The 21578-nt window shown below is 31.8% G+C and overlaps 1 protein-coding gene across 10 annotated transcripts in view; it reads right to left on the bottom strand.

Moving 5' to 3' along the window:
* The window catches only part of Arl4 (ADP ribosylation factor-like 4), a 71080-nt gene that overhangs the window by 3261 nt on the left and 46241 nt on the right, over positions 1-21578 (bottom strand). For 6 of the 10 annotated variants that reach the window (XM_083094411.1, XM_083094414.1, XM_083094412.1 and 3 more), the window contains 2 exons: positions 13459-13895; positions 6341-6556 (listed from right to left, as the gene is read on the bottom strand). In XM_083094411.1, the coding sequence (XP_082950537.1) occupies positions 6341-6556; positions 13459-13669 (427 nt within the window). In that variant the 5' untranslated portion in view covers positions 13670-13895. Of the gene's footprint in view, positions 1-4451; positions 6107-6267; positions 6557-13458; positions 13896-20199; positions 20419-21578 lie in introns of those variants that run through there. The other 4 variants (XM_083094416.1, XM_083094417.1, XR_014437834.1 and 1 more) reach the window with 4 other exon arrangements.

Raw genomic sequence — 21578 nt, 5'->3', positions numbered from 1 at the left:
TTTTCGCCGCACGCTTTCTCTCGCGAATTGGCCGATATTTTTAATATCCAATTATTATATGTCCAAATATTGGCCGTTAACGGATGTCTTGAATCGGATGTACGATGGACGTTCATTTCATATCCATGGACGTGCGGACGTAAAATGGACATAAAATGAATGTCCATAGGATGTCCTGTACTGTCTGGGATAAGCAAGTATAAATATAAATAAAATTCTTATATAAAATTTTTATGTAAAATTTTATATGAAATAGATAAATTATATTATTTAATTATATTATTTAATTTTGTTGGGCCAAATGTTTTATATGTTATAAAGGATGCAATGCGATTTATTTATGTATAATCAAAAATAATTTTATATATATGATTAAATTAGATCAAAATCCATACATCCCAGCAAACACCAAATAACAGTTATATAACTGTTAGTTATAATTTCCCACTCAACAATATAACTGTTACATAACAGATATGTTATGTAACTGTTATATTGTTGAGTGGGAAATTACAACTAACAGTTACATAAATGTTACTTGGTGTTTGCTGGGATAATTATATATAATTAAATATGAACTCTCTTTTCTGGGTTTATGAATTTTTGATGTTTATTTCAACAATAATTTGGAAGAGTAGGACACTGAAAATAACATGCATTTTAGGTCCTTTTTTGAGTATTATTTTGAACGTCCGAACTTGTGAAAAATCGGCGCCTTATGGACGTTCAATGGATGTCCGTCGAACTTAATTCACACGTCTGTTGGATGTCCCAATGTCCGAACTCGGACATCCACTGGACGTCAATGGGACGTCCATGTGCTATCTGAGAAGTTCATTCATTCAGCTTCTCACTCTTCTCTTCCTTGCCTTTTACTTCCCCTTAATTGTTGTAGATTTCCTTAGAGAAATTTGTGATTGAACTCCTCGTTTCCTGTTAATTCCTGTGGATTTCTTTAAAGACATGCGCAGTTAAACGCCTCATTTCCCTTTGATTACTGAGGATTTCTTAGAGAGGAATTCGCGATTAAACCTTTTATAATCGCTGTGGATTTCTTCTAAAGAATTCGTGATTATTTTTTTTTCATTTCCTATTTTATTTCTCTTCCATTCTAGTTTTTCCCTTACATAGGACGCATCCCGTTTGGACACGTAACGATTGGACACGGAACGATTGGATACTGAACGATTGGACACTGCACGATTGTACACGCACTCTGCACTATTGGACACTGCACGATTGGACACCGTTCCATATGGGTTTGCAATATTCCACGCGAAACGAGGTTTAACACACACCGCCGTGTGTTTTCAGTATTAAACGAGGTTTATTATTGTACGGTTCCACATGGGTTTGCAATATTCCACGCGAAACGAGATTCAATCGTGCAGTGTCCAATCATGCAGAGTGCGTGTCCAATCGTTCCGTGTCCAAAACTACATATTCAATCGAATGGTGTCCAAAAAACTGTCACTCCCTTATATATACATACATACAGGATGCCAGGAAATTTTTCGCAGTCCCAAAGTGTGAAGGTAGATTGGCTCAAATTAAGAAGGAAGGTCTTCTACTGTTTTGCGATATTTGCAACAATTATCGAAAAATTAATTAAAGAAAATCGGCTAATACGCGATGAGTGTGTGTAGGCGCGCGGCGAAGGCTCCTCCCCTCCCCAATCACCGCTTCACCGCGCGCCGCCATTATGTTACAGTGAGACCGCCTTCGCCGCCGCGCGCTTCTAGCCACGCGCATTGGCCGACCTTCTTTAATTAATTTTTCGTTAATTATTGCAAATATCACCAAACAGTAGAGGAGGACCTTCCTTCTTAATTTGAGCCAATCTATCTTCACATTTTGGGACCGCGAAAAGTTTTCAGATACCCTGTATATACAGGGTGTTCTAAAAAGGTATGTCAAAAATTTAAGGAGATATTCCTCACACCTGAAGGATGAAAAAATGTTATATGGACATAGGTGCGGAAATGCTAATTTCAGGAGTTATGTTGAGAATACTGTTAGCTGTATTACTTACACAAGGAAAAATTTAAGATTTATTATTGTAGACGACAATCGTTTAATTAGGCTTATTTACATTTGGTTTTAATGTGACCTTGAGTATGTTACAATAAATGTTGAAAATGAATTGATGATTAGACAAAACATGTACTTTATGCATGATGGAGCTCCTCCTCATTTCAGCCGTATTAGTCGTGATTTTCTGAATCAAACTTACGGTGATCGGTGGATAGGAAGAGGTGGACCTACTTTGTGGCCTCCATGTTTCCCGGATCTCAATCCGATAGACTTTTATTTGTGGGGACATTTAAAGACAATCGTACATGCTACACCAGTGCGTGATATTCATGATCTTCGTGACCGTATCACTGCAGGTTGCGAGACAATCCGTTGTACGCCAGGCATTTTTGAACGTGTCCGTGAATGCGTCGACGTGTCACTGCTTGTATTCAGGAAAATGGTGAACATTTTCAACATTTATTGTAACATACTCAAAGTCACATTAAAACCAAATGTAAATAAGCCTAATTAAACGATTGTCGTCTACAATAATTAATCCTAAATTTTTCCTTTTGTAAGTAATACAGCTAACAGTATTCTCAACATAACTCCTGAAATAAGCATTTCTGCACCTATGTCCATATAACATTTTTTCATCCTTCAGGTGTGAGGAATATTTCCTTAAATTTTTGACATACCTTTTAAAAACACCCTGTGTGTATATATATATATATATATATATATATATATATATATATATATATATACACAGGGTGTCCCATTTTAAAAGTTCCACCCTCATAACTTTTCAGGATCAACGTTTGAAGGAAAACGACTCGGATAAAAGTTGTAGGGAACAAAGGGGGCTATCTAATAGTGACCTTGGATTCGACGTTAAAGGTCATTTTCAAGGTCATTTGAAGGTCAACTTCCGTTTTCTAAATGGGAACCCCTATTTTTTTATTACTTATTCTTATAGCTTATCTCAAGAGCTTTCCAAAACACTATAATAAAGTATTTTTTCATTCAGTACTTTTCGAGTTATGAGGCTTGAAATAATTTCTTAATTTTATATAAACCATAAAATATCTAGTAAAATATTCATTTTTCGATTATCTTACCTTAATACTTTTATGTACAAAATAATGAGAGGAATCAATTGGTGTAAAGAAAACATACAGTTGTTTTTAAGAAAAAATATGGAATTGTTAATTGCAAATTACATATTTTTTCTTGAAAACAACTATGTTTCTTCTTTACACCAATTGATTCCTCTCATTATTTTGTACATAAAAGTATTAAGGTAAGATAATCGAAAAATGAATATTTTACTAGATATTTTACGGTTTATGTAAAATTAAGAAATTATTTCAAGCCTCATAACTTGGAAAGTACTTAATGAAAACTAACTTAATTATAGTATTTTGGAAAGTTCTCGAGATGAGCTACAAGAATATGCAAAAGCATATAGGGTATCCCATTTAAAAAGTTGGAGGTGATCTTCACGTGACTCTTCAAGGTCAAACTAATGGCACCATCTTATGTCCTCCTCCGAACCATACAACTTTTGTATGAAACATTTTTCTGTATCTCTCTTAGTTTTCCAGATATCCGCCTGGGGCGATTAAAATGCCTCACCCTGTATAATATACAGGATGTCGTAGACCACCCGTATCAGCCGAATATCTCAAAAACTGAGCGCGGCAGACAAAAATATTTTAGACAAAAGTTGTAAGGTTTCAAGTAACGCATTACGTGGCGATATCAGTATGACCTTGAAGAGTGTTGTCAAGGTCACGTAAAGGTCACCTTCAATTTTTTAAACGGAACCCCCTATTTTTTATTGCATATTCTTGTAGCTTATCTCGAGGGCTTTCCAAAACACTATAATTAAGTTAGTTTTCGTTAAGTATTTTCCGAGTTATGAGGCTTGAAATCATTTCTTAATTTTGCATAAACCATAAAATATCTAGCAAGATATTCATTTTTCGATTGTCTTACCTTAATACTTTTATGTACAAAATAATGAGAGGAATCAATTGGTGTAAAGAAAACACATAATTGTTTCGAAAAAAAATGTAATTTGCAATTAATTACATTTTTTTTTTTCGAAACAATTATGTGTTTTCTTTACACCAATTGATTCCTCTCATTATTTTGTACATAAAAGTATTAAGGTAAGACAATCGAAAAATGAATATCTTGCTAGATATTTTATGGTTTATGCAAAATTAAGAAATGACTTCAAGCCTCATAACTCAAAAAATACTTAATGAAAACTAACTTAGTTATAGTGTTTTGGAAAACCCTAGAGATAAGCTACAAGAATATGCAATAAAAAATAGGGGCTTCCATTTAAAAAATTGAAGGTGATCTTTACGTGACCTTGACAACACTCTTCAAGGTCATACTGATATCGCCATGTAATGCGTTACTTGAAACCTTACAACTTTTGTCTGAAATATTTTTGTCTGCCGCAGTTTTTGAGATATTCGGCTGATACGGGTGGTCTGCGACACCCTGTATATATTGTTGCATCCTCGCCTTCACCCGGTATTGCGCTCGATAATCAATGATATTGATCGGCCGCTTAAATAGAAGAACGTGTGATCCCAGTGGAGATTTAAATAAGAAATAGCAGTTGAGATTGATACTGGAATTTAGACTGATCGTGCACGTTTATTAATGTGTGTGGTATTGTGTATTCTTATATATTGTTATTGTGTTATGTATAAAGTTATTCGTGTTCCTGAGAAAGTGTCCGTTCATTGCGTGTGCGCGAGTGTAAGAGAATTGTGAGTGCGAATATATCAGATTTAACGAATCAGCCATTAATAGCAGATTCCTGAGATCATTTGGAGACGAAAATTCTAATACCAAAATGTTGAAGAAGACTTCATAAAAATGTTCAAACTACTGACTACTGTCGCATCGAGGACACAATCGCGCTCACTGCAGAATCCTATTTTTTATTTTATTGATCCTTCTATCGATATCGATATTGTCGCGCTGTACATGGGCCTCTTGATGCGCTATGTCCTTGAACAGGAGAACGTAATGCGCCGATTGATAATCTTTAATCTTTTGTAGCGCCGAAACTACATCTTCCTCAACATTATTAAGATTTTCGTTTCCAAATGATCTCAGAAATCTACTATTAACGGCTGATTTGTTAAGTCTGGGACCCTGTACATACAGGGTGTTTCTTAATAAATGCGAAAAATTTTAGGAGATGATTCTTTGTCGAAAATTAAGGGGGGTTTTTCATATAAACATATACCCCATCCATCCATGTGGAATTACACTCCTCCAAAAATGAGGGTAAAAATTAGGTTCAATCACGCAGAATTACAGCAAAATACCCCATCACAATTTTTGTTATTTTATTAGTGTTGCGATTCAATTTACGCGCTAAAGACGCTCTCGGATTCGCTAGAATCGGTCTTCCAGAAATTCTCTTTTCTTCAGCTCGAGCCAATTGCTGCTTCAAGGCCCGATTCTGGCGATTCCGAAAACATCTTACCATTAATATTAACGTGTTACATTTTTTAATAAACGACTTACTATTAATATAAAGCGTCTTACTATTAATATTAACTAATATTAACAGATAACAATAGAATAAGTAAGGAAAATATAAGACAATCAATAAGATAGCCAAAATCCTACTTCTCCTCCTATTCCAACCCGTCTGATATTTGCCTATTTCTTCACCAGAGCATCTCTTTTCATCTTCTCCTCCACTCTCCTCCGCTCTGAAATCCGTTCCTTCACCGTATCCGACAATTTCGATAAGCTCTCTTCCCCCATCTTACACCTTAGATTCTTCTTGCCCTTCTCTTTCAAAATTCAGTGATTTTTAACAGGAATTGCTTGATTTTGATGAAATTCTCGAAGATTTTGCGAGAAACCTGTGCAAGTTCGAAGGGGACTTGCACAATTTTAAAGAGCACTTTACAGAGCGAATCAATCAGAGCACACTATCACTATGGTGATAGGCAATCAGAGCGCTCCCTTCCCTTTAGATGACCGTGGATCACGCGATAGGGATTTGTTTTGATGGGACTACATACCGCTACCTGTCCACATACTGCTCTCGAAACAACAATGAATTTATTAATAAATCCTTATAAAATAGGAATTGCATATTTTATATATTTAATCAATGATTAACTAAATTTAAATAAATAATTAATTTAGTTTGATAAGCTCTAGTGATTAAGCGATGTGCTTCGTGTTGTTTACGTATACCTTTAGAAAAATGTCTTGTCCCATTGTCCTTTATGTGTACATATGTATAATGTTTGTAGTATCGGTTATATACCAGGTAAATCCTGTTTGTTGGCGAGAATTAGAATCGGCACATTCGCATTGTCCGGACTCCTCGCTGTCCTAGTAAGTTCCATTTTCGCCTCTTCAAGCCTCTCGGTGTCGCAGGAGTCAACAACAAAAATGATACCGTCTGTGCATCTCGTGTATGATTTCCATAATGGCCGTAACTTTTCTTGTCCACCGACGTCCCATACAAGGAAATTAACACCTATGTTCAAAAATATTAAATGATTTTCATCATAAAAAAAACCTTTTCATCATAAATTATCTTTTCTTAACGAGATTTCAAAGAGGGCGAGGAGGGAGAAGAGAGGAAATTTAATTTTCTTCAATTTTTCAAATAAAAACCTTTGACAAAAATAACATCACTCGATAGCTCTCGAAGAAGCGAGTCTATAATATTAAGAATGTCTATATAAGTCTTGTAAAATAATTTCCTGATCTTCTACTTTTGTTTAAACTTCTAGGTAAAGAAAATATTTTACAGATTTTTTGGTATATTTTACAGACTTTTACTTCCAAAAATCAGTTTTTTTATGCGTTTTCGATTTTAATGTTTTTCACTCATACGAAAGGGAAACACAGAACCTTTTAAGTTTCAAATGATAGATTTACAAATAGATTTACAATATATTGAAAAAGATTAAATAAAAACGGTATAAAGAAAATACATAACACAGTTGTTCTTAAGAACAAATATGTAGCTGCTCGTGCAAATTCATGTATTTTCTTAAAAAACAATTACATCCCACATAAGATTTCCATAGAACATCCTAATTTGATCGAAATGATCCCATTTTGATCTAAATTAAAAAGTCACCCATAGGATTCCCAGACAGCACAGGACATCCTATGGATATTCATTTTATATCCATTTTACGTCCACACGTCCATGGACATGAAATGAACATCCATCGTACATTCGATTTGAGACATCCGTTAATGGCCAATATTTGGACGTCCATAAGATGTCCGATCTTGGACATCAAAGTTTCGCGCAAGCACGCAAGGATGTGTTAGTTCGTTCGTTTACCGCTACGCGACGTGCGATGCGCTATCTTTCTCGTATTTAAGTTTTAGTTATGAGAATTATATAAAGTTTGCAAAAGGTAACAAATAGGATTAAAAATATACTGTTCAATTTAATTTCTGATCTAAATCACGAGTTTCAGATATTAAATTGATTTTATAAGTTGGACAAGTAAATGTCCGGCGAATAATTTAATATAAAATAATGAAACAAATTTAATATAAAATAATGAAAAATTTAATATAATAAATTTAAATTTTTTCATTAAAATATTTTGTAAAAATTATTTATACCTATTTTTAAAATATTTTTTTAATGTTCAAAACAAGTCCAATTTTAGTCCGTTTGGTCTTTAAAATGGACATTTTTGGGATGTCCAAAATAGTAACACTGGATATCCATAAAACATCCTAAAGATATTTTAGGCTCTAATCTGGATATTTTAAATACGTATGAAACGTCCAATTTGTTTATTTTTAATACGTTTTTAAGATGTCATTGTGCTGTCTGGGTTGATATCCCAGGAGGATATCTCGTATAACATAAGATCTCCGTAGGACATCCTGATTTGATCGAATAATCTAAACAATACAGACGATAAAAAATCATCCGCAGGATATCCTGAGAATATATTTCTGATTGTCATATATATACAGGGTGTTCCTGAGCACTACCTCACGCACTTGTGAAGAGGTAGAGCGCAGTAAATTAAATAAAGAAGTCCTATTCCATGTAACGATTTTTGCAATAATAATAGAAATATTAATTATTGAAATCGGACGAATGAGAGAAGCGCTCGACCGCTCAAGCTATAGCACGGCCCACCGTATCAGACATTACGTGCCGGCGCGCGGCGAGGGGAGGGACAGCGCGCTGCTACCCGTGGTTACCGCCATCGCCATTTTTATGTTTCGCCGCGCGCTGGCAGACAATGTCTAATACGGTGGACCGTCTCGGCAGGCGCGCGGCTCACTGACGTGTGCCCGTCTAAAGGTCGGTGCTTATTGGCGCAATTTTACTCAATAATTACCGCTTTATTAAGTATTATAGAAAAAAATGGTTCAGGACTTTTCAACTCGATTTTCAATCAGGTATAACGTTATTTGCTCCGTGGGCGCTTTTTCAGTTACTCTGTATGTATATATACAGGGTGGCCCACGTAAAGTGTTACAAATTTATATCTCGGAAATGAAGCAATTTAGAGAAAAATGTTTCAGACAAAAGTTGTATGGTTTCGAGGAGGACATAAGATGGTGCCATTAGTTTGACCTTGAAGAGTCACCTGAAGGTCACCTCAAACTTTTTAAACGGGACACCCTATATGCTGTTGCATATTCTTGTAGCTCATCTCGATAGCTTTCCAAAACACTATAATTAAGTTAGTTTTCAGTACTAGTTTAAGTACTTTCCGAGTTATGAGGCTTGAAATCATTTCTTAATTTTACATAAACCGTAAAATATCTTATAAAATATTAATTTCTCGATTATCTTACCTTAATACTTTTATGTACAAAATAATGAGAGGAATCAATTGATGTAAAGAAAAAACATAGTTGTTTTTAAGAAAAAATATGTAATTTGCAATTAACAATTCCATATTTTTTCTTAAAAACAACTGTATGTTTTCTTTACACCAATTGATTCTTTTTTCATTTTTCTCTAAATTGCTTCGTTTCCGAGATATAAATTTGTAACACACAGCACGCACGTATATATATGATCACTAGTTCGTTCGTTTACCGCTACGCGACGCTTCTCTCTCGTATTTAAGTTTAATCATGAGAATTATATAAAACTTGCAAAAGGCGACAAATATGATCTAAAAAAAATAGTTTCCTTCAATTTAATGTCCGACGCAACCTCAGTTGAGGCACTTCAGATATTAAATTGATTTAATAAATCGGACGAACAAATGTCGGGCAAATAAATAAAAATGATCCGTTCATCATCTTTAGAGTTTCAGATAAAAATAATTCAGCTTTAAAGAAGCAATAAAACAGTATTAATTTTATAGATAGCTCAAGTATTTAAATTTCCATTTAAAAAATTGTAATGTCATTGAAGTTTATTTTGGCGACACTATTTAAGATTACTGTTTTATTGCTTTTTTTTAAACTATACTGTGTTTACATAAAATATTTTTTCAAAAAAAAGTATTTCGTTCGAGATATTTTAAATAGATTCATATATTTAATGATTTTTTCTGGATCAGTTTAGAACAATGAAAAAGACATTTTAAACCTCCAGTGAATATTGTTGCGATTTAATTTTGTTATGTAAGTCATCCCAGGGATATCTATTTTTGGATCTCCTAAGGATAACATGAAAGCGGACTCAGATATCCTCAGTATATCCTAAGTATATCCGGTTTTACACAAATATCCTTCGGATAATTAAAAGTTTTTGAAGCATATAGTGGTCGTACCTAGGATCAACTTTTGCTATGTGGGATGTTTTCTTTACATCAACATTGATTTCTCTCATTATTCTGTGCATAAGAGATTAAGATAAATTTAAGATAAATCTTAATTTTATTAAGATTTATTATCAAAATAATCGAAAAATGAATATTTTATATGAAATATTTTATAATTTATGCAAAATTATGTCAACATAAAATATAAAAAATATCTCGTAAACTATTCAATTTCTGCTTAATTTTGGCATAATTTTTGCCTATAATTTTTTACGTGGTCTATTGTGAGGAAGATTTATATAGATTTATATAGATAAATTAAAACAATTTCACTTAAAAAAACTAGGTCGACCTTTACATAGTCTTGACATCTATACTTAAGATCAACTGATATTCCTCTAAATCCTACAACTTTTATCTGAAATATTTTTTTTGAAAATGCATTGTATTCGAGATATTACAGTGTCTAACGATAAGTTAAAATGGGACAACCTATTTAAACAAACATATATGTATATATATATATGCAGGGTTGGGAAGTAACGCGTTACTTATAACGCCGTTACCGTTATAGTTACTTTTTTTTGGTAACGGACTGGTAACGGCGTTACATTTTTTTTTCTGTAACTATAACGATAACGTAGTTACATTTTTTTAGTAACGATAACGAATTTAACAGTTACTTTTACCGTTACTTTTCATATTTTGAAAATACTTATGACATCGTATTTCTGTCATATTCAATTTTTAGTCATCGACCGACATTCATATAAAATTCGATAATATTTCGGATGAAATTTATTGCTCTGAGAGGTGTCTGTAAGCTGACACGACAATCTACGAATTTCAAAAAAATACTAAGAGTTCTGATAGCACTTTTCATAGTTCTACAGTTCCTGATAAAAATTAAAGAGTTCCGCATTCCTTCTATTAAAAAGTCGAAATCGAAAAAATGTCGTGCTAACTTTACGAATCTAGCACGACACTCTTCCCTCTAAAGAACCAAAACGCGTTGAATATTATTATTTTTAGCAAGAGTTCCCAATAATTCTGCTATAGTTCAGCCTATATATGCAATTTCAGACCGATATTTCAATAATTAATAATTTTTTATGAATTTTTAATGTCCTCGACCAGCACGACACTTAGTAAAAATGTGTTGTGCTGATGATTTTCCGTAGTTTTAACGGCAATTCTGGACAGTTCTATAAAAGTTCTATTCTTTAGAAACATTTTTCAAGCAGAGATTTTTTTAAATAATTATTTATAAAATAGTAAACGGTCGGAATGGTCTAAATGTCATGCTGGTCTAAATGTCATACTGGTCAAGAACATTAAAATTCGTAGATTGTCGTGCCAGCTCCACAGCCACCTCTGGAGCGATTAATGATATTATTGGTCAATCACAGTTATTTCATTCGTCTGAGGAATGGATGTGATTGGTCAGCTTTTAAGTTTGACGTAATATCGGACGAGAGCACAAAAAGAATGCAAATTTAGCTGTATTTATAAATTTAATTAAAATTAAAATTTTTTTATTTACATGTGAAGTTACATGTTAAGTGCTTTAAAATCTATATCTCTTTAAATTTTTTACGGTTTTGTAAATTTAAAATAAAGAATTTGTTGCTTTTATATTAATATTTTAATAAAAAATATTACCAAAGTAAATTTTTTATTTAATTCTATCTTGTTTTAACATTAAAAATAACGGGAAAAGTAACGAATCGTTACTTTTGAAGTAACGGTAACGGTAACTAGTTACTTTTAAAAATAAGTAACTAATAACGGTAACGAGTTACTTTTTTTACTCGGTAACGAGTAACGGTAACGAGTTACTTTTAAAAAGTAACTTTCCCATCCCTGTATATATATATATATATATATATGTGTGTGTGTGTGTGTGTGTGTGTGTGTGTGTGTGTGTGTGTGTGTGTGTGCGTGCGTGCGTGCGTGCGTGTGCGCACACACACACACACCCGCCCGCGCGCGCGCACACGCACACGCACACATACATATATACTGCTCAACAAAATTATCGCGTAAGTGTGAGTGTGTGTGTGTGTAATATCGAAGATCGATCTTAACATTGTAGGTCGGATTTAAAAAATTATTATGTTATTATTTAAGCTAATTTTTTATTTTAATTTAATCGTTGAATTTATCTCTTTGAAACCGAGTTATTAAATCGAGTGATTAAATTTGTTGAATTTTTATTTAAAAAATTTCTCCCTCCTTCCTTTTCCCATCTCTCAGGATAGATTTCATAAATTGGCGTGACAAATGGAGGCTCAAAATTGTTTACGAGTTTCTATTAACTGTCTTATTTTTATTTTTTCGTTCAAGAATTCTATACGATATCGTTGATAAACTTTAATCACTTATAAGTTAAATTATTAAAACTATTAAGGTCTCGATATTTTTATATTAGGATTTTTTATTCCATTTTATCTTTAGAATACGCTATTGAAATATTATACGGAAATTGTGAAACATCCTGCTTATCATAGTTGAACAAAGAAAACACAAGGACAAGATTAATCATTTAATATCATATTTAATTTTGATTGCAATAAAATTTCTCGAACACATTATGTATTGTAGTTATAATGTATATGACAAAGTATAATAAAATAATCGTTTTCTGTAATTTTAATTGCAAATTTTTCGAATTTGCAACATTATAGAGCAAAGTCGTATTTAATGTCAAAAAAACTACAAAAAATATTACTTTTGTACTAAAACAACATTACTTTTTATTGAATTATATGTAATTAGATTAATAGATTTTAAAGAATTCCTCGAATTTAATATAATATATGACAATTTTCAATTCATGATACTAATTTCAGAATCAAATATCAAAATCACATATATTATGAAAGTATAATTGTTCATTCGATTGCATTTTTACAGAGAATGTTATTTATGCAATGTATATATATTATTGTATAACAATGCAAAAAATAGAATATATTATCAGTTTAATATTTAATAATTACATATTACAATAAAATTAAAATTTAAATGATTAGTCAATTTTTCCAAAATATAATAGATAATTAAACATTTTTATCTTTTATAATCTATTTATTTGCCGATTGCTTTTTCATTCAACTTTGCTCATGTCTACATAAATTATATATCATTATATATGCAATTAATTTAGAATAAAAAATGCGAATATAAAAAAATATGCTCGCATATAATATCTCTGGTTACATTAATTTTAATTGCATTGTGTGGTGCAGATGTTAAAATTGAAATAGAGAGCGGAAAAAGAGAATTTCAGCTCAAGAAAATTCAATTAGTAAAAAATAGGAAAGAGTAAGAAATTGAAACTTTAAAAAATACTTAAGACTTAATTTATTAAAATTTTTATAAATAACTATGTACATAATCAATTCAGACTGAGAAAATAAATATAAAATAATATGTTTATACATCATCTCCTTGAGTATATTCATTTAAATTATCTTGCATAATGCAAGAATAAAATTGAAACACAGAAAACAAATGGAAAATGAAAAATTTTAGAAACTTAATTAGTAAGAAGAATAGGAAAAAATGAAAATTGGTCTTTAAAAAATACTTAAGATTTAGTTTATTGAAATTTTTTTTGTAAATAATTTAGAAAAAATGGATAGATGCAAAAAAAACGTACCTTTAGCTTTTCCGATGCCACCGCGAATTCTCTCGCAGTTAAAACCGATAGTCGGCACAGTATTGAGATATTGATCGAATTTGAGTCTGTACAGGGCAGTTGTCTTTCCGGCACTATCGAGACCAAGCATCGCCACATGAAACGGGGTTCCCGTGGGAAGTGCCTCGAGAAGACCGCCGCTCGTGCCACTCCTACCCATCCCAGCGCCCATCCCTCTTTCTTCCCTTATCTTATACTTGGTTTTTGTCTGGGTCTGTCACGTCTGCGTTTTCTGTTTCTTCTCTCGCGCTCTTCCTTTCTTCTCTATTCCCTCGTCCTGATCCTATCCAGCATCTAGATTCCGCTCCGCGAGCGAAATCTTCTTCTTCTTCTTCAAATTTAACCCTTGATGTCTGTAAAAGGATTCGCCGTTGCGAAGCTGTCCATTACTGTGTCGTCTGAAAAGTAAGTGCATCCCATGGTTAACGTTTCTGAACAGGTTTCGCATGCGAGATACACAGGTGCGACCTAAAGTATCTTGTCTAATAAGTAGGACTCGATTTGGATCGAGGTCAATGTTACTTTCGATACGATGAACGAATCATAAATTCCGTTTTATTCGCGTTTCTCTGTAATAGCTTATCCCTTCACCGAATGCGGACGAGTTACTCATGATCATCTAAAGAAGTTTTATAAAATTTGTTGTCACAATCGAATATTCCATGAGGATACGAATTTCTAGAATGTATTCTAGAATTTATTTCTAAGCAAAAAGTTTCATATACCCCATATATCATTAAAGATCGATTCAGTTCAGTTATCGAAATATAAAGAATTTAATTCTTGTCAGTCCTGACTACCTCTGAACTATCTCTGAACAATCTCCTGACTATCTCTAACTTCTTACAGGGTTGTTCGTCTACAATAATGTATACAATGAGAGCAAAACAAAGATCTATCAATAATTAGTGAGTAGAATAAAAGAGATCACAAATATTATTATATTATTACAATAATGAACTTAGCAAAATTAATTTCTATCAATTAATGACCGCTGTCAAACGATCTGACATAACGAGAAACAGCAATAGTATGTTTGCATACAGAAGGTGGACATTTTGAACAATTAATATGATTAAGATAATAATATTGACATAATAAAAATTATAAATGTCTGGTATTTTTATAAAAATTATAAATGTCTGTATAATATTAATAAAATTCTCTCTATCTAATTGTTAATGGTCTGTATATACAAGATTTCAAGCCGACAAAAAGAAGTCTAAAGATAAGTCAAGAGGTCACGATCATGACACAGAATCATCATTAATGATAAGAATTAAATTCTTCACATCTCGAAAATTAAATTGAATTGATCTATGATGATATATGAATTTTTTCTCAAGAATGAACTCTAAAATATATTCTATAATGTTGTTAATTTCCTTGCAAAACATCCTGTATATTATGTATAGTATACTGTATAGGATAATATATCAGAGTGAAACGTTAGCACATTTAATAACAAATGATATCGTAAAATAAGAGATAGCAGAAGAATGAATCAAATTTAGAAAAGAAAGGAGAGAAAATCAACTAAATGACAAAAAGTAAGAACAAAGAAAGGGAATCAAATCAAAGAAAATCTAGAAAACAGAGACATGAGAAGGAAATAAAATTAGTAAGTTTGAAAATAATCTAAAAATAATTTAAAAATTTTGTGAAATTATTACAGAAATTTAACTATCAAGTTATAAGATCAAAATTAATTAGGCTAAGAGGCATTGTTATGTAAAACTTATTTATATGTATGACATTATTATACTATATGCACTGTACAGTTTTTGTAACCTTTTTCAAAATCGAAAGGCAAGAAATAAATAAATATCTCTTTCCATATGTGCATATGTATATATTCACATATGCATTGTATGTATACATATCAAGGTAAATACCTATGTAAATATATCAATAATTTTTATTTTTTATGTTTTAATTGATATTTACAAGTAATATTTTAAAAACAAAATATTTAAGAATATTGTATATATAAGTTAAAATTAATTAAAATATATTATAAATTAATCTGTGAGATATACAGGGTGTCTCAAAACTCATAATTGATCTTTCAAGGAAGTTTAAGCCGATTCAAACGGCGCGGGAATTTCATATTTTACGCTCCATACTTTTGTACTCCATATTATTTTATTTGATTATAGTTTTTTTAATAAATTGGTGTTTGATTTTTAGTCAATTGTGATCCAATGATCAAATGAAAAAGGAAGTGAGAGAGTGAAGGGGAGGGAGAAAGACAGAGAGAGAAACATATGAGAGGGGAACATATGAAAATGTGAAATGGCCGATAATAAAGAAAAAGATCATGTCCAATGGTGAAATAACTAACATTAAATAAATCGATTATTTTAAATGAGTGATATTGTACGAATCGATGACATTAAACGACTAATTTTGAATGGATCTATCATTTTAAATGGTTAAATGGCTAAAAGTGACGGAAATTAATAAACAAGGCAAAAACAATAAAATGAAAATTGTTTATTTAAACATACGAACATATTTTGGTAACCCTGAAAAGAATTGTATTAGTTGTAGCTTCACTGGCTCAAAACTACTATGCTGCTTGAATTGGCACTACAGCGCGCACGAGATTTATTGACTTAATTATTAAATAACTCAGTGAATAATGACCAGAGAGGAAAGTGACACAGAAATTTTTATTTCAGAATTTTATCCTCTTTCACCCCCTGAGAGATAATTATGAGTTTTAAGACACTCTGTATAAAAAAAATTTGATAAGAATCAAAATTGAGCCAGCCTTTACTATGTGCGTACAATTGTATCGTTGAACAGTTAATTTAAGAACAACATACAGGGTGTGTCAAAAGTCTGGATACACTCAAATATCTCGTAAACGTTGCATTTTAGAGAAAAATATTTCAGACAAAAGTTGTAAGGCTTAAAAAGACGAAGTTGTTTTTAAGAAAAAATATGTAATTGTTAATTGCAAATTACATATTTTTTCTTCGAAACAATTATGTGTTTTCTTTACACCAATTGATTCCTCTTATTATTTTGTACATAAAAGTATTAAGATAAGATAATCGAAAAATGAATATTTTACAAGATATTTTACGGTTTATGTAAAATTAAGACCGAGTTATGAGGCTTGAAATTATGATTTCAAGCCTCATAACTCGGAAAGTACATAATGAAAATTAACTTAATTATAGTGTTTTGGAAAGCTCTCGAGATAAGCTACAAGAATAAATAATAAAATATAGGGGGTTCCATTTAAAAAATTCAATTTGACCTTGATCTGACCTTGGCAACGCCATCCAAGGTCAAACAGCTATTACCGTTGAATGCGTCTTTTTAAGTCTTACAACTTTTGTCTGAAATATTTTTCTCTAAAATGCAACGTTTACGAGATATTTGAGTGTATCCAGACTTTTGACACACCCTGTATATGGGAGACCAACAGTATTTATTTACAAATTATTTGCTTTTGCAATTCATATTTAGTGATCTCAGAAATGTTCGAAATTTATATCTCATAATAGTCATTTGTGAAAAAAAGTCTTTCATATATTCTAATGAAATTGTAGGTTAGTAATATTATTCAATAAATTTTGCGAGAACCAGCTATCGTATTTGTAATAAAATATTTTCTGCTTATGTATAAGTTGTGCACATTGTTGTGTTTTTGTAATCTATGTTGCATGTAAATCAGTTCAAAATAGCCTTTTCATAATATTACTACAATTTATAAATTATAAGTTAGGGAAGAAAAAATATGTAACTGTTATAATTGCAAATTATATTTTTTTTCTTAAAAATAACTATGTTTCATTTACACCAATTGATTCCTTTCATGTACATTTTATATATAAAAGTATTGAGATAAGATCATCGAAAAATGAATATTTTACAAAATATTTTATAATTTATGTAAACTTAAGAAATTATTTCAAGTTTCATAACTCAAAAAATACCTAATAAAAAGAATAGTTTATTACAGTGTTTTAAAGCTCTCGAGGTAAGCTATAAGAATATACAATAAAAAAAAATGGGAGTTCCATTAAAAAAATTTAGAGTGACCTTGATATTATCTTAACGATACCACTTAATTAATATTCTTATTTTTTTCCTCAGAACCGAATAGTTTTTCTAAAAAATTTTTCTAAAAAATGTTTCCAAAACTTACGGTTTTAAGTAGACCACTCTATATGTAGAGATTGAATGTTAGTAATTAATTGTTTTTATAGTCACGTATCACATGACATATCATAACAAGTTTTGTGATACCCGGTATAAATTCTGTCCAATTATAAATGGCTGCCCTTGTTTCACATCTCATTAGACACCCTCTAATAAGAGACTGGCCATCAAGAAACCACTTTTGATTGGTCCGTCCTTTTTAGGCAACTCCTGCTCATATTCAAATTTTAATTATCCTATTTTGAATATAAATGATATTTATTAATAATAAATATTATAGATAAATAGTGAAATTTTAATAATGATATATGTATATAATATTCATTATTATAACAATAAAATTTTAATTATTATAATAATGAATATTATATGTATATATACAGGGTGTTCCATTTTAACTTTGCCATCGAAATATTTCATAAAGTCTAAAAGATACGAAAAAATGTTTCAGACAAAAGTTGTATGGTTTCGAGGGGGACATGAGATGGTGTCATTAGTTTGACCTTAAAGAGTCACCTGAAGGTCATGTGAAGGTCACCTCCAACTTTTTAAATGGGACACCCTATATGCTTTTGCATATTCTTGTAGCTCATCTCGAGAACTTTCCAAAACATTATAATTAAGATAGTTTTGATTAAGTACTTTCCGAGTTATGAGGCTTGAAATCATTCCTTAATTTTACATAAACCGTAAAATATCTTGTAAAATATTCATTTTTCGATTATCTTACTTTAATACTTTTATGTACAAAATAATGAGAGAAATCCAATTGGTGTAAAGAAAACACATAATTGTTTCGAAAAAAATATGTAATTTGCAATTAACAATTACTTTTTTCTTAAAAATAACTATGTGTTTTCTTTACACCAATTGATTCCTCTCATTATTTTGTACATAAAAGTATTAAGGTAAGATAATCGAAAAATGAATATTTTACAAGATACTTTACGGTTTATGTAAAATTAAGAAATGATTTCAAGCCTCATAACTTGGAAAGTACTTAATGAAAACTAATTTAATTATAGTGTTTTGGAAAGCTCTCGAGATGAGCTACAAGAATATGCAAAAGCATATAGGGTGTCCCATTTAAAAAGTTGGAGGTGACCTTCACGTGACTCTTCAAGGTCAAACTAATGGCACCATCTTATGTCCCCCTCCGAATCATACAACTTTTGTATGAAACATTTTTCTGTATCTCTCTTAGTTTTCCAGATATCCGCCTGGGGCGATTAAAATGCCTCACCCTGTATACAGGATGTCCCTGAGCATGAGCTCACGCACTTGTGAGGAGGTAGAGCGCAGTAAATTAAATAAAGAAATCCTATTCCATGTAACGATTTTTGTAATAATAATAGAAATATTAATTATTGAAAGTTCATCACAGTTACTTTCAAGGTCAATTTTAAGATTGACAGAGGCACTTCAGAAAAAACGTTTGATACAAAAGTTTCTTATTTTTTCACGTATAATTCGAATCTGTAATAAAAAGTACCATGTTTCCCTAAAAAAATTCAACTTCCGATCCGAATGGCGTATTTCCGGTCGGAAATCAAAAGTTGAAAATATCACCATTTGATAATGACTCAAAAACTGAGCGCGGCAGACAAAAATATTTCAGACAAAAGTTGTAAGGTTTCAAGTAACGCATTACATGGCGATATCAGTATGACCTTGAAGAGTGTTGTCAAGATCACGTAAAGGTCACCTTCAATTTTTTAAATGGAACCCCCTATTTTTTATTGCATATTCTTGTAGTTTATGTCGAGGGCTTTCCAATACACTATAATTAAGTTAGTTTTCATTAAGTATTTTCCGAGTTATGAGGCTTGAAATTATTTCTTAATTTTGCATAAACCATAAAATATCTAGCAAGATATTCATTTTTCGATTGTCTTACTTTAATACTTTTATGTACAAAATAATGAGAGGAATCCAATTGGTGTAAAGAAAACACATAATTGTTTCGAAAAAAAAATGTAATTGTTAATTGCAAATTCCAGAAAAAGATAGGGATGTATGTGGGAGGAGGTCGGACGTATCTTTACGCCCATTTGATCAACGAGCGACATAATCCATCCATGGCAACGGCATTGACGCATATCCTGTGGAGAGAGCATTCACATATTTTTCAGCCTAACGAATAATTGCTAGAAAACAATATTCGCAGACTAGAAAAATATGTGAGGCGCAAGTGGCTGGATCGGGAATCGAACCCGAGTCTTTCGCTTTCCGGGCAACTGCTCTAAACCACTGAGCTATCCAGACCTCACACCTAATGCTGCTTTTTAACACAGTGACATGCGACTCCAGAGCGATGTTGGTATCTCACTCGATGGATGCAATGCCGATTGCCATGGAGGATCCCTGAAAGGTCGCTCGCTGACCAAATAAGTGCCGGTGGAGGTATTCGCGTGCATGCTGGCTTCCGACTGGCCTTCCGTATGAAACGGCGACGAGCACAACGCCGTAGAGTGACCACATCCCCCAAGATCCCTCTAGTATATACTAAAATCCCCACTGTACCAAATAGCAGTGGCGGATGGACCCTAAGATAGGGCCGGGGCAAGCCTCCAGAAAAAGATAGGGATGTATGTGGGAGGAGGTCGGACGTGTCTTTATGCCCATTTGATCAACGAGAGACAGAATCCATCCGTAGCAACGGCATTGACGCATATCCTGTGGAGAGAGCATTCACACATTTTTCAGCCTAACGAATAATTGCTAGAAAACAATATTCGCAGACTAGAAAAATATGTGAGGCGCGTGTTAGCAGTCTAGTATATAGTTCCAGTTATATCTTCGCTCTGTTCCTACTTTCTTAGTCTTATCAATCATGTTTATCTATATCTATCTATTATTAATGTTTAGTCTAGAGTATGCATATTATGCCTATAATTTGTATATAAATAGCTTTAAAAAACAATTATAGTAATATTCATGACAGCAATATCTACATTAAATAATCAAATTAAAGCATCAATAAAACTGACACTTGCAATATAATATTAATTAAGTATTCATTAATTAAACAAAAAATATAAAAGAATTTGATAAAACATTCAAATGATGATTTAATTTTCACGCGGATTAAGGGGCCTTTTTCACTTGAATTGAACATATGATTTAGCTATAGGATATGCAGTTCATTGACATATAATCTATATACATATATCTATAATAAAAATAATAAATCTGCCATACAAATCAAACTTATTTATTTACACCGTCTAAATTCAAGCAAATCCCTGAATGTATCATTGTCTAACGGAAAGTGGATTGCATAACCATAAAAGAAATCAAGTCGATTCTTTTCGAAACGTTCAACGATCGAGGTTCAACGAACGGGAATAATTGAAAGGAGTCTCATTTGTCTGCAATTCCAATTGTCTACAATTTCGCTGGCCTACATCGTTTTGTCAATAGCTTCGCCAACAATCTACCAAATTGTCTATAAGCATTATCACATACATGTAATAATTTAAATAATAATATATGTATTTTATACATAATAAAAGTTAGATTGTTCCATAATGAATACAAAAATAACTAAGCTAATAAATGTATATTATAATTGTGTAATTTTATATGTAGATTACGATTTTTTATAATGGCAATTATTCACGAAAAGCAAAATCTCATATCGTTCTTTGCTTGTAGAAAAAATCCATATTTATTATATATGTAAAATATATGTGATAATCGAAGCTATCAGCAAAATGATGTAAGCAAACGAAGCTGTTGATAACCGGGAATTGTTTGCAAGCAAACAAAGTCTTCTCGAATAAATCTTTTTGTTTGCTTTGTAAATCATTCTCTTCGTGATCTGCATTATTAAACTTATTTTATGATTAATATTCCTTTTTTCTTTTCTTTTCACATGCGCATATTCTCATAGTGACCCG

This window comes from Camponotus vicinus, unplaced genomic scaffold (genome assembly GCF_025532165.1).
Source record: "Camponotus vicinus isolate PSW18456_S1 unplaced genomic scaffold, iyCamVici1.0 SCAF_3, whole genome shotgun sequence".
Classification (NCBI taxonomy): Eukaryota; Metazoa; Arthropoda; class Insecta; order Hymenoptera; family Formicidae; genus Camponotus; species Camponotus vicinus.
The sequence above is the reverse complement of the archived record's forward strand: the minus strand, read 5'-3'. Positions and strand labels throughout refer to the sequence as shown.